The 18,204-nt window shown below is 31.0% G+C and overlaps 1 protein-coding gene across 1 annotated transcript; it reads right to left on the reverse strand.

Moving 5' to 3' along the window:
* Positions 1-1,208: 1,208 nt before the first annotated feature.
* LOC131182176 (probable LRR receptor-like serine/threonine-protein kinase At3g47570) lies at positions 1,209-8,933 on the reverse strand. Its single transcript, XM_058150845.1, has 5 exons — positions 7,709-8,933; positions 7,222-7,602; positions 6,289-6,360; positions 1,679-4,372; positions 1,209-1,594 (listed from the first exon to the last, which is right to left on the reverse strand). The coding sequence occupies exons 1-5, from the start codon at positions 8,931-8,933 to the stop codon at positions 1,209-1,211; spliced, it is 4,758 nt and encodes a 1,585-aa protein (XP_058006828.1).
* Between the last annotated feature and the right edge of the window lie 9,271 nt (positions 8,934-18,204).

An 18,204-nucleotide genomic window follows, 5' to 3' on the forward strand; every position in this document is an offset into this window, starting at 1 on the left:
TTTTAAAATATAATAATTTAATTTTAATTTAATTCGATTTGAACTGAATACTAAACCCTAATTCCAAATCCTTCTCATTGATTACGGAAAATCCATACGAGAATCACTATGATTAGCATAGTAGTAAAAATTCTCTGCCAGCGCACATATTCATCCAAATTTTAGGCTGATCCTTGGAAGGAAAGTCAACCCCTATTTTGGCATGTCGCATACTCCACATATTAATGTCTTAAAAGGTTTGGTCCCATTAGCGAGAGGTCCCCATTAACCGTTGACTCAAAACCGACAAGCCACTTGCTTCAGTCGTAGTTTAGAAAACACTAATTCCCAGAAATTGGCTTGTGGACCGCAAGGCTAAGAAATGGGTTGGATTTTCATACTGCTAGCGTCTCTAAAACGTCGAGATCCATGAGCGAACCTTAAATATGGTTTGATAAGGGGAGCCACCTCCACATGGCATAATCTCTTTTATTTTCTTTTTATATAAAAAATTAATCTATCATAATAAATACTAAATTTTTATTTAAACATTTTCAAATTTTCAACTATTAAAATCTCATTACATGCAAAAATAATAATAATTATTATTATTATTTAAAATTTTTTCACTACATTTATTAAGAATTTTTAAAATCTTAATATTACAATTTCAGACATTATAAAAGTCTACTCATTATATTATATATATCTAAAAAAGTAATCATTAATTAAATTTTGCTTAGATTAAAAAAAATTCTGAAATCATTTGATTTTTCATTATTCTTAATAAATTTAAATATACATATACATTTCTGAGTATTTAACCCAAAATCGATTTTAAATAGCAAAGTATTAAAATAACGATATTTTATCAGTATCATATTACATTTTTTTAATATGTTAAGGGTGATTTTGGCGTAATGATAAAATCATATATCTGCAAAGCAGAATAAGACCCTCTTTAGAATCTATGAGTGTTGATGCATTATACTAAACCATGCATTATGAAATATTAGTTGAAGCATTTTAGCTCCAAGGTTGTAAGAACAAATAAGGCAATAGCCTCTCAACATGCAGTAGTTGTAGATTAATTAATTAAATGGTTTTTGTCTCTCTTAATCTCTATTGCAATTTAATTCATAGCGGAAACATATTATCAGGTGTGCTTTTTGTTCACAAATCACTAACGAAAAAGAAATTAACCCATAAGATCAATTACCCAAATGCGATTACAGTGTAATAGTTCTGTGTCCCCTAGCTCCAAGGAGTTCGTTTTTTATTGATTGCAGCTCTGCCACAACATTGCTGATATTCCTCCGTTCATGTGGAAGTTCTGCAGAGCAAGCAACTCCAATTTCTAATATAGAAACTAAGCTCTTCCGAACTCTACAGCCTCCTGCGCCCCCATTTTCCCATTTGACAATTTCTCGAAGCAGAAATGGATCCACAATCTCTGGCATTCTATCAGGCAGAGCTGCCCTAACGAAGTTGTGAAGGTTCAAACCTTCTTTAAATATGTCATTGGTTGGCTTCTTTCCCGTAAACATCTCCAACAAGAGGATGCCATAGCCGTATACATCACCATCAGTTGACACTTCACTTCCCATCCCATATTCTGCAATTACACAATAAAAAAGTCACAATAAAAGAATGGAAAAGGGAGAAACCTGAAGGAAATGACCAAGCTATATACATTTACCTGGAGCAGCGTAACCAACAGTTCCCCTTACACCAACTGAACTTGTTCGACTAGCAGGCAAGTCTTGTGTGGCTTCTGAAAGGATTCTTGCCAATCCAAAATCACCTACATGTCCTGTCATATCATGGTCCAGGAGAACATTGCTTGGCTTGAGATCACAATGAACAATTGGCGTTTCACACTGATGGTGAAGATAATCCAGTGCACAAGCAACATCAATGGTGACATTTAGTCTCTGAAGCAAATTCAAACTCCTCGGAGTTTCTTGTGTCTCCTCTGTTGTTGGCTTCTGATGTAACCACTCCTCCAGGCTCCCATTAGCCATGAACTCATAGACTAGAGCTTTGAAATCATTCCCCTGATAATCAACACTTGAGCATACGGTTAGTATCTTGATGAGATTTCGATGTCTAATATTCCGTAAAGCCTCACACTCCGCTGTAAAACTCCTTGAAGCTCCATGGCGTACAAGAGTAAACACCTTGACAGCAATAGCCATTCCACTTTGATCAAGAATTCCTTTATATACAGATCCAAAGCTACCAGCTCCAATCAAATTAGCCAAGGAGAAACCATCTGTAGCTTTTGAGAGACTATGGTGAGACACCATCAAATGCAAATTTTCAGCAAAGTCTGAAGTAGGTTCGTTTCTTTTCTTTCTAGTTAAAAATAGGAAATAACTAGAAAGCACAAGAATTACACATAGCAGCCCAGAAAGTGTCGATATTACTATCTTCCATGCAAGGGACAGTTTCCCTTTTGAGCGTTTAAAGTTGCATCCAGGGAGATGAAATTCGGGTGTTCCTCCACAAAGTCTGCTATTTCCAATGACTGAAGTTCGACTTGCATTCTTGAAAACTCCTCCTACTGGCACCACACCCTCAAAATTGTTGTAGGATAGGTTCAAAACTTGCAAGTAGATCAAGTCCCCTAAAAATTCTGGAATTTCACCAGATAAATTGTTGTTTGAAATATCTAATTCTTGAAGGCCTCTCAGTGAGATCAAAGATGAAGGAATGGGTCCTTGGAAGAAATTGCCTTGCATGAATAGAAATTCTAACGTCACACAACTACCCAGAGTGCTAGGAATCTCCCCTGTCAACATGTTCTCAGATACATTGAGCACATTTAAATTTTTCAGATTTCCTACTTGTAATGGAAGGACACCACTCAATCGATTATGAGACAAGTCTAGGTAAATGGACAAGGAAGAAAGGCCTATAACTTGTGCAGGTATGGAACCGCTTAGATGGTTATAAGAAAAATCCAATATTTGCAAATTTTGGCAGTTTCCAAGACTAGAGGGGATGTCTCCCTGAAGATTGTTTGTTGCTAAAAAAAATGCATATAAATTGGTTAAGTTCCCAACAGAAGCTGGAATATACCCCGATAACTCATTAAAATCTAAACTCAGTATATGTAGATTTTTAAGCTCTCCAATTACAGTTGGAATGTTACCTGAGAGATGATTGCCTGCTGCCAGGAAGACGATTAAGTTGATGAGATTTTGTAACCCTGCTGGGATGTTTCCAACCATATGATTGCCATTAAACTGCATAATTTCAAGCGTAGTTGAGAAGTTGCCAATTAGTTCAGGCAACATTCCTCCAAAGTTATTGTCGCCCGCAACCAAAACTCGTAAATTGGTGGCATTGGTTAACGAGGAGAGAAAATTCAAGTCACTGGCTCCCCCATTCCCAAGAAAGTTGTATTCGATAGAAAAGAGTTGAAGTCCAAGTGAGTTCCCAAAAGTAGGCACCTGGCCAGTAAGACTGTTCGATTGCAGTTGGATCACTTCTAAATTTGAGGCATTAGACAATGATGGTGGAATGGATCCTATCAACTGGGCTTGGAACATTCCGAGATGTCGAAGATTTGGAAGTGAGATTCCTAGAATGGAGGGAAGACTACCAGGATAAAATGGGTTGCCTGCTAAATATAAATCTGTCAGAGAAGAGAGATTGTAGATTGAAGGAGGGATTGTGCCAGAAAATGTGTTAATATGAAGGAAAAGCTTCCTAAGGGTCGTTAGTTTGCCTAAAGCATTGGGAATACTCCCACTGAAGTAATTCTCTCCTGCAGCGAGTGATTCAAGGGATGATAAGTTTCCAAAAGAAGCTGGGATAGCTCCTGTCAGGTCGTTGCCAGAAACAGCAAAAAGTGTGAGCTTTGAAAGGGAGCCAATCTCCATAGGTATTTCTCCAACAAGCTGGTTGTTTACAACGTGAAATTTGATAAGGTTGGAGCATCTGGATAAATTTGATGGAATCCCACCGCTAAGTGAATTATTGAAGAGATAGAGATACTGCAGTTTGCTAAGACGACCAATTTCAGAAGGGATTTCTTGACTGAAGCTGTTGTTATCTAGACTCAACTCTCTTAAAAAACTCAAATTTCCAATATGTGGTGATATGGAGCCTGCAAGCTGCAGGGACATGAGATTCAGTGAAATGACTCTCTGGTGTCTGTGACTACAAGTAACACCTTGCCACAGGCAAAAGTTAATGGAATCATTCCATGAGCTCATAACTCCAAGGGGGTCATGAGGTATCCTGGCCTTGAATTCAAGCAAAGCCAACCGGTCTGTCTCATTCCCACCAAGCGCACAATCAGTGAGACCAAGGAACAGGAAGAAAACGGAAGCATAGAAGCAGAAAAATGACCAGAAGTATCCCAACTGCATGGTTGCCGCGGCTAGACGAGAAACAAGTAAATCAAAAACCAATTAAGTATGCTATGAATCTCAAAGCTCACGTAAATTTAATCTGTTTGTTTTTTGTTAAAAAAATATATATTTAATGAAATATTTCATTCTCACTGTGACAAGAAAATTGCCATGCACCCTTGACTGATTATGTTTTAGACGGGGTAAAAATTTGTCTTTTCATTTGGCCAGCATAAGGCCGAATGAAAGAAATATTTTTAAAATAAAAGTGCCTTGGATGACAAGTTTATTCATATAATTTGGATATTCAGGTGGAATCATCGAAAGCACCAAACATGTCAACTAGAAAAACAACAATTTTATTTCGCCTTTTGTTTTGTTGTAATTTGCCATGTTTGGTCCAAATGGAGGTCTGAAATACAAGTAATCAAAGACCAACCAAATATCAAAACTCATGTAGTTCATATTAAAAATAATTGTTCGATATGAATTAAGTGATTAGCTCAGCTGTGTAAAATCTTTTTTATATATATTGAGATTATGTTTATTACTCTTATTAAATTTTTATTAGTGAAGGCTATGCACCAGGCTTAAAAATTTCTTTTAGAGGATAATTTTTTTTTTTTTTGAAAATGAAAATACTTTAATATCAATTAGAAAAAATTAAATTAGTATTTCATTTCTATTTTTATTAAATTTTATTATTATGAACACTTACATGCCTTGAACTTCTATCATTATTAACATTTTAATCTCTCATTGAAGATCTTTTAGTTAAATTAATAAAAATACAAGAAATGATAAAAATATATGAAAAAAATAAAACATAGAAATACTAGTTTTTTATACAACATACATTATACATTATTATATTCACTATACAGGCTTGAAATTGAATTTTTTTTTTATAATTTTTTATTAATTTTTTGTATATATAATATAATATTACCATAATATTATAAATATTATATTGAATTATTTGAATTAAAATATTAATTTTAACGTCATTATAATTAATTATATAGATAAAAATATCTATCAATTTACGAATTATCTTCTGAGTATAATTGGTTGGCAATTGAAGTTTGGTGGAGCTGGGTTTTGCGTTCTTGGCTTGATTTGCAGACTCTTCAGTCTTCAAGCCTCCTATGTGCTCTTTTACCTTTTGAAGATTCTAATGGCCAAGGAGTTCTGAGCTTTCTGCTTTTGTTAGCTCTTGGTCAGTTTAGCAAATCAGGGGCTTTCAGAAGTTCTTTGAATCAATGAGGATGCTTTGGTGTTCAAGCGAGGAACTCCTGATGGTGCTCTTCCACTAAAATGCTTCTTTTAGGGTGCTGTAATTTTCATTGCGCAAGGGATTTTTTTGGGCCTCATCTTGATTTTGATTGGTGGCCTTGGGTTTTATTTCGCTTTTTGATTATGGGAATCATGGATGTGGTTTGCTGTTTTCTTATGGATTAATTGCTTCAAGTATGATTGTTTGAGACTTGAAACATTGGTTAGCGCGTTTTTTGGTGTAAAAGCCTAAGGGATAAATCCGTAAGGCCTAGTATGGGCTGGGTCAAAGCGGACAATACTAACCAATGGGCCGGGCCGTTACTAGTGATATCAGAGCTTTGGTTTTCATACAAGTTTTGAATTTCATATTTGAAATATTTTGATAAGTACAACTGCTCAATTGTCATTAATTGATACATATAGTGCATTACATCATGAATATAGATTAATGGAGGGAAACCTCCTTGTGTTGGTTGTACAGGGAGTAAAATTTCTTGTGATTCAGTATGGAAGAGGGGGATCACACAGTAGAGCAGTCAGTAGCAGCTGAGGTACAGGGGGAGACACCAGCTCCTCAGAATGCCAGTGGGCCGAGCCGTTACAAGGTAATCTCCTGTAGTTGAGGGTGTTACTTCCATAGATAGATTAATGAAATTCCTAATTAGACCATGTACCCTTGCCCGCTGTTGTTGACTGACAATCCTTTTTAGAGTGCGCATTATACGAGCCATTATTTTATCTAAGACATAAACAAAAGGGAACATAAATAAATAAGAAATATATCATAGTGCAGTAATTATATTAAATAATGCAATAATTTGAGCTGATTACCATTATATTAAATAATGTTAGGAGTATAACGCTATTTAATTTTTTTTAATGCATCCTTACGGTAAGTAGCCCCAACAAATGCTACCATTATCAATCGAAAACAAACACTTCAAAAAGCAATAAGTAATATTTATATGTATCTATTATGAATATTTTATAGTCACAATATATAAAGATTAAGATAACATTGAAATGCACTTAACCTAACAACATGGGGGTAATAATACACATAAAATGAAAACATAATTATGAAAATAGTGTCCATAAATTTGTGATAATAATACAAAGTTTTTGAAAACAATGTGTCCTTATTCACGACATAGCCTTCAATGGATTTTAGACGTATCCCCTCATTTTTTATTCACCTCAAATCCATTTCATTCTTCTTCCTTAAAGAAGTTGGTCTTCTTTTAGACCTTTTCCGATTTGGGTCAGGTACAAAGATTAGATTTGGCCAATCATCATGATGTCCAAGTGTATGAAACTGTCACTCATAGTAATTAAGCGTTTGCTCCAATATATAATAATTTGAAACGTATTGCTCATAATTGATTGACATTGATTGGCATGCTGCTATCACATGGGAACATAGAATACGTATCTCTTGAAACATATTGCTCATAATTGATGAAATTTGGGTGTTCCCCCGCAAAGTCTGCTATTTCCAATGACTGAAGTTCGACTTGCATTCTTGAAAACTCCTCCTACTAGTACCATAGGTTCAAAACTTGCAAGTAGATCAAGTCTCCTAAAAATTCTGGAATTTCACCTGATAAATTGTTGTTTGAAATATCTAATTCTTGAAGGCCTCTCAGTAAGCTCAAAGATGAAGGAATGGGTCCTTGGAAGAAATTGCCTTGCATGAATAGAAATTCTAACATCACACAACTACCCAGAGTGCCAGGAATCTCCCCTGACAACATGTTCTCAGACACATTGAGCACATTTAAATTTTTCAGATTTCCGACTTGTAAGGGAAGGACACCACTCAATCGATTATGAGACAAGTCTAGGTAAATGGACAAGGAAGAAAGGCCTATAGCTCGTGCAGGTATGGAACCACTTAGATTGTTAAAAGAAAATTCCAATATTTGCAAATTTTGGCAGTTTCCAAGACTAGAGGGGATGTCTCCCTGAAGATTGTTTGTTGCTAAAGAAAATGCATATAAATTGGTTAAGTTCCCAACAGAAGCTGGAATATACCCCGATAAGTATCTGTAGATTTTTAAGCTCTCCAATTACAGTTGGAATGTTACCTGAGAGATGATTGCCTGGTGCCAGGAAGACGATTAAGTTGATGAGATTTTGTAACCCTGCTGGGATGTTTCCAACCATATGATTGTCATTAAACTGCATAATTTCAAGCGTAGTTGAGAAGTTGCCAATTAGTTCAGGCAACATTCCTCCAAAGTTATTGTCGCCCGCAACCAAAACTCGTAAATTGGTGGCATTGGTTAACGAGGAGAGAAAATTCAAGTCAGTGGCTCCCCCATTCCCAAGAAAGTTGTATTTGACAGAAAAGAGTTGAAGTCCAAGAAAGTTCCCAAAAGTAGGCACCTGGCCAATAAGACTGTTCAATTGCAGTTGGATCACTTCTAAATTTGAGGCATTAGGCAATGATGGTGGAATGGATCCTATCAACTGGGCTTGGAACATTCCGAGATGTCGAAGATTTGGAAGTGAGATTCCTAGATTGGAGGGAAGACTACCAGGATAAAATGGGTTGCCTGCTAAATATAAATCTGTCAGAGAAGAGAGATTGTAGATTGAAGGAGGGATTGTGCCAGAAAATGTGTTAATATGAAGGAAAAGCTTCCTAAGGGTCGTTAGTTTGCCTAAAGCATTGGGAATACTCCCACTGAAGTAATTCTCTCTTGCAGCGAGTGATTCAAGGGATGACAAGTTTCCAAAAGAGGCTGGGATAGTTCCTATCAGGTTGTTGCAAGAAACAGTAAAAACTTTGGGCTTTGAAAGGGAGCCAATCTCCATAGGTATTTCTCCAATAAGCTGGTCGTTATAAACGTGAAATTTGATAAGGTTGGAGCATCTGGATAAATTTGATGGAATTGCACCGCCAATTGAATTATTAGGGAGATAGAGATACTGCAGTCTGCTAAGACGACCAATTTCAGAAGGAATTTCTTGACTGAAGCTGTTGCTATGTAGATGCAACTCTCTTAAAAAGCTCAAATTTCCAATATGAGGTGATATGGAGCCCTCAAGCTGCAGAGACATGAGATTCAGTGAAGTGACTCTCTGGTGTCTGAGACCACAAGTAACACCTTGCCACTGGCAAAAGTTCATGGAATCATTCCATGAGCTCATAACTCTAAGGGGGTCATGAGTTATCCTGGCCTTGAATTCAAGCAAAGCCAACCGGTCTGTCTCATTCCCAGCAAGTGCACAATCAGTCAGACCAAGGCACAGGAAGAAAATGGAGGCGTAGAAGTAGAAAAAAGACCAAAAGTATCCCAACTGCATGCTTACCGAGCCTAGTTAGTTGAGAAAGAAGTTCAAAAAAAGCAGAAATTCAATGGCAGAAGATTTTGCAAAAATATAGAAGCAATAAGAGAAGTTGCCCAAAAAGTTGCATAACTAAAAAGGATTTTGGGTTTATATATATCATGGCTAATAATAATGTTAATATATAAACATTTTTAATGTGTGTGTATATATATATATATATATATATTTATAAATAAAAATAAAATAATATTTTAAATTTATTATTAATTACTCTATATTTTACTTTTTGCACATTTACGAGGATTTAACCTAAAATCGTTTAGAGTGGAGAAAGCGAATCCATATAGCCGACCCCAAATTTTTGGGATAAAGGTTGAATTGAGTACTCTATATTTTACTTTTATTACTTTTATATAGAATATATTTTTAATTCTCAAATTTTTTTAATGAAAATTTCATAATAAAATAATAAAAAAATAAAACAATATAATAGAAATATTTATTAAAAATATAAAATATTTGGAGTTTGGTTGAATTACATTATCATTTTCATCAATTTAAAATATCAAAATTTTTTTATATCTTTTTAATATATTAAAAAATATAATATATTTAAATATTATACTTATTTAGTAATATTAATATTATTTTAAAAATGTAATATTAATAATCTAAAAGCATAAATATATTTGAAAAACAAAATTTAATTATAGATATATAAAATAAACATCCGTTAACATATATATTATAAGTTTCCTAATAATAATATTTTTTTTTAAATAATTACTATAGTTATAAATTACGACAGTCAAGGGCGGAGCTACAGCCATTTGTGTGGGTTAATTGACCCAACTCAACTGAAAAAAAAAATTATATATATAATTAATTAAATTATTCATATCACAACTCACTAATTAGAAAATATTTTTTTATTTTACTAAAATGTTTAAAATATTATTATATTTAATAAATTTAAAAACACTTATCATTTTAATATTTAAAAATAAATAATAAATCCTAAACTTTTATTATTTAAATATCTTATTTTATATTTAATAGATTAATAATTATAAAATTTATTATTTTAATAATTAATATGTATATCTAATATATCGATTCAAACTGAATACTAAACCCTAATTCCGAATCGTTCTCATTGATTACGGAAAATCTATATGAGAATCACTATGATTAGCATAGTAGTAAAAATTCTCTGCCCGCGCACATATTCATCCAAATTTTAGGCTGATCCTTGGAAGGAAAGTCAACCTCTATTTTGGCCTGTCGCATGCTCCACATATTAATGTCTTAAAAGGTTTGGTCCCATTGGCGAGAGGTCCCCATTAACCGTTGACTCAAAACCGGCGAGCCACTTGCTTCAGTCGTAGTTTAGAAAACACTAATTCCCAGAAATTGGCTTGTGGACCGCAAGGCTAAGAAATGGGTTGGATTTTCATACTGCTAGCGTCTCTAAAACGTCGAGATCCATGAGCGAACCTTAAATATGGTTTGATAAGGGGAGCCACCTCCACATGGCATAATCTCTTTTATTTTCTTTTTATATAAAAAATTAATTTATCATAATAAATACTAAATTTTTATTTAAACATTTTCAAATTTTCAACTATTAAAATCTCATTACATGCAAAAAAATAATAATTATTATTATTATTTAAAATATTTTCACTACATTTATTAAGAATTTTTAAATTCTTAATATCACAATTTCAGGTATTATAAAAGTCTACTCATTATATTAAATATATCTAAAAAAGTAATCATCTTTTTAATTAAATTTTTGCTTAGATTAAAAAAAGTCTGAAATCATTAGGTTTTCCATTATTCGTAATAAATTTAAATATATTTTTATTTTTTAAATTATATTAAGAATACACATATATTTAAATAATAAGTCACTAAAAAGTTATTTATAAAATTTAAATATTTATTTTTAAATGGTATATGTTTATTTTCTTACATTATTTATCTTTTTATTGGTATATATCTATTAATTTAAAAAAATAGTAGAAAATAATTTATTTATTTATTAACTTATTTAAAAAATAAAAATTAAATAGTATATATTTTTATATTTTTTTCAAATACAAATACATAAGTTGTTATTAAAAAATCTATTTATTAACATTTGAAATAAAGTTATAATTAGTTAAGAATTTTATCATTAATAAAATTTTATAATATTATTTTAAAAATATGAAATACAAAAAATAAATATTAAATTATATTATTAAAATAAAATAATAAATAATTCACATAATGCACAGATAAAAAGACTAACAATATATGATGACTAAAGATAAATAAACAGACATTAAGGGCTACTAATTAAATAAATTTTAAATTTTATATAAGTATGGTGTGGATTGGAACCTGGCCAAAAATTCTCTTTAATTTTGATTTTGATTTGATTTAATTTAATTCATTTAATTTTATTAAATTTAGTGGTCAAATTTTTTATTTTTTAAATGTGAAAAATCTGATTTCAACCCAGAATCAGATTGAAACAATTAAAATCAATTTGGTTTAATTTAAAACAATTTTAATGAAATTCAAAATTCAATTCAATTCTAATTAAAGCTTGAACCATCTAATTTTGTGTGTTCTTAAAAATTTTTGAATCGAAGATTTTAAGACCTTGATTTTTGTGTGAATGTCCAAACTGACACATAATGTTGACCGTTAAGCACTTGCCAGTTGATTTTTGTGTGAATGTCCAAATAAGTTTTTTTTGGCGATACATAGACTTATGGTATCCCTTATTTTATATATATTATTGAGGGGCACTATAGCTTTATTCTATATTATTTTTGCCTCTTAATTTTAATTTATTATTAAAAAATTTTAATTTTAAATTTGATTTTATAAAAATTCCTCCCACCACTATTGTAGGTTTTCAAGTTAAAAAAATAATGAAATTATTATTTTATTTCTTTTTCATTTACACTTAAAAAAATATTGGCTATTTCAATTATCATCTAGATTTATTATAAAAATACCAATGCTATCATAATGATATACTTCATAGATAAGAGAAGTATTTATTCTTTACTTGAGAGTGCTGAAACTGCATATATAAATATTACACTGTAATGTAGAGAGTTTTTTTAATCTGAAAACCTGTTATTGTATATTAGAGGGATTTTTTTGTGAAATAAAATTATAGTTTAGGTATTTTTAAGTGACAAATTAAAATTAAAGAACAGAAATAAAATTACAGTTTAGGTAAAGTTTAAGTACAGACGATAAAAGATACCCAAATGTTAAGTGTTATGGATGGATAAAGATTGATATAGTCTATATGTTAGATCACTCATTGACATAAAAAGCAAATTAATTGCCAGAAAACCTACTTGGATAACAAGTAGATGAAAAAGGCTATAACTACCACAACACAAGTCAACATCATTCATTTCATCAAAATCAACCACTAGCACAACACAAATCAATATCATTTCTATCAATTCCATAATTCAAAACAATTCTCAATTCAATTGTCTTCAAAAATAATACTGAATAACTTCATTCATATTCCATTAAAGAAAAATCAATTTACATTCATCAACCCAAAATTTACATTAGAAAATCCAAAATAATATTATTACAAAATCTATACAACTGCTTAAGACCAGTTTATACATATACATATAGTTACATACACCAAAATAAATATTACAATAATGGTATAAAATTATACCCGACAAAATCTCAAAGATGTAGCTCCGAGATCCTCAGCAGCTCACTCTGCTGCTCCACTAGTCTCTTTATCTGCGATAGCAATAAACAACCATCACTGAGTACTATGACTCAGTGTGCACAACATACTAAAATAACATTTTATGCATAATTCAAATCACATTTATTCAAATATAGTACTGAAAATGAAAAGTAGATACAAAAGACAATTTATAATTTTAGTCAAAACAGTCTCATTTCGGAAGTCTCAAAACATGTTTCATAAAAACACAGTTATATCATGCTATCAGAATAATGTTCATCTCAATAGCCGAAGGCTTATGAGGAATTACAAGGCTAGCTAGCTCAATCTATGGGTACCCATTTAATTTCTTCCTCGACTGGCACACACCTCAACACTTCAACCAGAGAGGGAATCAAAATTTAAAACTAATTACTCTCATTAGTCATGCTAGTGAGGCATTCAAATATATGGTCATGACACTGTGGTTTCAAAACCATCTCAATAATTTTTCAAACATTTATTGACAATTAACACACATGCAGTTAAATTTTCAACAATTTAGATCAATAGCATAATATACATTTCAATCACCATTTTACAATATAAGTAAATCACAATTCATTTTATGCACTTTGCAAAGAAAATTTTAAAGAATATTTATGTTGTGCACAAACCTTGTGTGAGTCGCCTTTAGGCCTTGATTTGACGTTTCAGGTTCTTTCTAGGTATTCATTTCAACTGAACCACACAATTTTACAGTATTTCAGTATCACAATTTATCATAAATCCAAAAACAAATTCAAATCTATTTGTATCTAGCTTTAATATGCTTAACTTGATGTTTTTTAAAATTTACATTTCAGGGTTACTATTCACGATATTATTCAAGTCAAATTATTGACTTTCTCATGCTTAATAGGTATGAGAATTTTAATTTCACTCACATACCACATTTTGGTTACCTAATTTATTTATTTTTTTTGTTGTTTCCTCAAATTTTAAGTCTCTTAGGTGAAATTTCCAAATTTTAGATTTTGTGTCTTATTTTGTACTATTCCATTAGTCAAATTGCTGTTAAAATTTGGCTAAGTTTTCTTCATAGAAGTTGTTCCTTATTGTCTTAACTTTATTTTCCTTTTTGAATCACTCAATTTGGAGTTTTTAAGCCCAATATATAACTATTTGAATGGGGCTAGCCGGATTTGGTGTTACTAGAATTCTGGGCATTTTCTGGATACTGGCAGTTTCGGTGTGCTGATTGCAGGTGACTTTTCAAATAGGTTATGATCAAAATTTGGATTTATTTTCTTCATAAAAGTTGTAGGGCTATGTCTCAGTTTTCTATCAGTATAAGATTCAGGTCATTTCGACCTTCCTAGACCAAGTTATGGTCATTTAATAACTACTATTCATTTGGTCATTTTTTATACAGGGCAGTGTACCCAAATCTAGATTTGGCCTAATTGTTCACTATCTTAATGTCATTTTCTAGGCATGATTCCTAAATGAAAAATGTGTCATTTTGTGTCTATTTTCATTCCCAATTGACCTCACACCAATTAGGTTAGTAAATTTTCAATTTGGATCCCTGAAAAGGACCTAGGTCAAGCTGCCAAAATCTGATCACGAACCAATCCGAATTGTAACTTGGTTCTAGCAATTCACACACACCACAAATGGTCATAATTGACCATTTCTTAACTCAAGTAAGGTCAATGGCATCAATTAACCAATTCTCTAAATTTTTTCTCAATTGTCAAAATACTCAAGAATCCTAATTGCATAAAGTTCAAATCTAATGCATTCAAAATATATATCCATACTCCACATACATAACTCAACCTAAACAAACATTTAATTTCACTAAATTCCATCAATTCAATTCAAACCACACCTAAGACTGGTTGAATTTCTAGCTACTCCCCCAACAAGTGTTTTCTTTTGATTTTAAGTTAAGATCCAAGCTACTTAAACTAAAAACATAAGTATTAAACACAAATTTTCAATTTAACTACTAACCTCACACTTGAAATTCAATTATCAAATTTCCTTCACTTTCTCCTTTCTTTTTCCTCTTCAATCTCCTTCTCTATTATAGATTAGAAGCTTTTATCAATTGATTGGGGATGAGATTAGGGTTTAGTGGGGATTTAAAGCTTGAAGCAAGCTAATGGTGGATTTTAATGGAGGAAAAAAAAGTAAAGAGAGAGAGGAAGGAGATGAGTGTCGGCATGGTTGGGAAAAATGACCTTTTTCTCTTTTAATTTTTTTTTTTGTTTTTATGTTTATTTAAGCAATAGTTGACTTGGTCAAAAATGGGGGTAAATAAAATTGAATTATGATGTCATAAATGAGGTAATGTGATGATGTAAATTTTCATTTTTCTTTTCTTTTGCATTTATTTTTTCATTAGTTCTTTAATTTAATTCCTGATTCTGAAATTTTCTTTTCTCCGATTTTATTGGACAGTTAAGTCAGGAATCAGCTATAGGGGTGAATTGACCAAATTGCCCCTCGTTGATTTAATCCGGTTTGCAAATTATTTAATATTTCTTCCGGATCCCTGACCTAATTATTTGACATGCTTAACAACTTGTTTTCATAATTTTCTCTTTTTCACTGTGTTCACAATAGTTCTAAGGACCACGGCGTCACATTTTCTGGTTCGAAATTTGAGTTAAGACTGACCTTGCAGTCATTTCCCAGGAAGGTCACCCATCGCTATGACTCTTGGCTCATTTAACATTTTTTGTTCTGTTTTTCTTTTTTATACTTAACTATTTGGCAATTACGAATTATTTGCGTTTAGGGCTTATCTAGGTGTCTTAGATGTGATTCTAATCCCCTTAATTGTTTGGACTGATACTGGTCACTGGAATAGTAAAATGTACCAGACTATGCAAATAGGATTGTTACATTAAAATAGATTGTTAATCGATTTAGTAACTAATTCAGTCAGTTGCAATGAGAGTGGTTGCTAAATCAGTTAGCAATGTTATTAACAACCGATTTAGCAAATAAAAATTAATTATAAATAGCAACCGAAAACAAAATCGATCACTAAAATAATCAAATTTAAAAAATAAAATTTTTGATTAAAAATTATTGGTTGGTACTAACAATTGATTTAACAACCAAAATCGGTTGTTAATAGCAACCGATACATAATTGATTGAAAAAAAATCAATGCTTTTAGTTTGACAATTTTGTAGACATTTTGTAAGTCGGTGCCTATTTACAACTGATTTAGCAATCGATTGTCGGTTGCTAATTAAAAAAAAATTCTAAATAACAAATAAAAATTTTCATAAATAAATTATTCTAAAAATTACTAAAATAATAATTTATTAATGAAAAATATTCTAAAAATTACTAAAATAATAATTTGTTAATGAAAAATTAGTACTACAAAATTATTATAAAAATATTAAAAACAAATTACTGATAATAATTATTAATCAAAATAATAGATATAAAAATATATTTATAAGACAAATTAGTAAAAATTGACATATATATATTATAACAAAAATTAAGAAAATTAATTAGTAAAAAAAATTATTACTACAAATAATTTACTATAAAAAATATATGAACAAAAAATAAATTATAATAAAAAAATCAATTAAATAAAAAAGATAAGAAAAAAAAAAGATGATAAAGAAGAAAAAGATAATACTCAAACTCAACTACGCATTTATCCCAAAAATTTGGGGTCGGTTATATGGATTCGCTTTCTCCACTCTAAACGATTTTGGTTTAAATTCTTGGAAATGTGTAAAAAGAAGAAAAAGATAATGAAGAAGAAAATAGATACGAAAGAAAAATATGATAGAGAAGAGAAATGAGAAAAAAAATTATGAAAAGAAAATAGATTAGAAATGAAAAGATGATGGATAAAATAGATAAGAAAGAAAAAGATAAAGAAGAAAATGAGAGAAAAGAGAAAAAAAAAAAAAAGAGAGAGAAAAAGAAAATGAGTAGTAGTTTATCTAAGTGAATTAATAACCAATTATTGGTTGATATTTTTTAAAAAAATTGGGTTGGAATTTTTAAGGGAAAAATTTTGCAACTGATTCACAATCAGTTACAAATAAAAAAAATGGACGGGAACTTTGCAATAAATTCCCTATCTATTTCAAAATCGGTTGCTGTTAGTAACCAACTCCCAAATCAATTGCAAATTAAAAAAAAAATTGAGTAGAAATTTTTTAGGGGAAAATTAGCAACCGATTTGCAATTGATTGCAAAAATGATTTAAGTCTGTTGTAAAAATCGATTGCTAGTACAACTGACAAGGAATTAATTGCAAATTTGGAACCTTTTAAAAGAAAGCTATAAATTTAGTAAACAATTTGAAAATCGATTACTAATAGTAATGTCACGACCCAAAATTCTGAACCGTGACCGGCGCATAATTTAAGTATTCTTAAATCATGCAAGCCTTATCAGAGTATCTTGAATGAATATATTGTCACTTACTAATCCCAAAAATAGACAAAATCCAAATAAACAAAATGCTGAATAACATCATAAATATCCCATAAGTAAATCATGAGTCTCTCTACAGATTTCAAATAAAAACTTAAACTGTTCAATAAACTAAACTAATTATTAGCCCGAGAAAACATGAATTCGGGCATACCATGAGAACAAATCAAAGTTGTCCCTCTCCAGAAAATGGACTGAATATTTGGATCAGCTGCAGAATTCTACTGATCGAAGCAGGATAATGACGGAGAAAACGTGGTTTGAGCTAGATACTCAGTGAATGATAATTATAGCACACAACGGAATAGGAACAGGTAGACGCTTGATTAATTTCACAATAAATTTTCTATTCAATAAAATCATGCTCATGCTGTCAAAAATCATTAATAAAATAACTTCATAAAAACATATATATAAAAGAAATTCATTCAATAAAAATTTTATGGTACAGTGCACCAGGGTGATGATACCCCTCATCACCAAAGGCGGATGGTAGCGCGCTACGGATATCGAATACCTTCCTCCTCCTTCACAGATATCAATGCATATGATACTAATGCAAACCATAAACTGCAATGATGCATGACTCGACAATGCAACCTAATACCGTGATAGTCCACACGGCGGGGCCAGATAACAGAAACAGATACTGGGCACAGGTAGCAATTCAAAACAGAAAATTAATTTGTACAAATCAATCAAAATCAATAAAAAAAAATTTCAGATAGCAAATAATAACTGATAGTGCAATTCCAATAGTGTATTTTAATAGTTTCAGAGAGTCAAGAAAATCAAATCAATCTCAAATCAATTCAATAAAATCAAATCAATCTCAAATCAATTCAGTAACACATCAGTAAATTTTATAATCAAATATCAATCAATATAAATACATTAAAGGCCTGTTCCCGGAATCCTAATGGGTCTAATGCAGAGATAGTTGATAAAATTAATTATTTAATCAAAATCGAAATAAAATTCAATAATAATATAAAACTCTAGAAAATCATATATAAAATAATTGTTAAAATATTGATTTAAAATTTTATTTAATAACAAACTTAATGCTAAGAAATT

This window comes from Hevea brasiliensis, chromosome 8 (genome assembly GCF_030052815.1).
Source record: "Hevea brasiliensis isolate MT/VB/25A 57/8 chromosome 8, ASM3005281v1, whole genome shotgun sequence".
In the NCBI taxonomy this organism is placed as follows: Eukaryota; Viridiplantae; Streptophyta; class Magnoliopsida; order Malpighiales; family Euphorbiaceae; genus Hevea; species Hevea brasiliensis.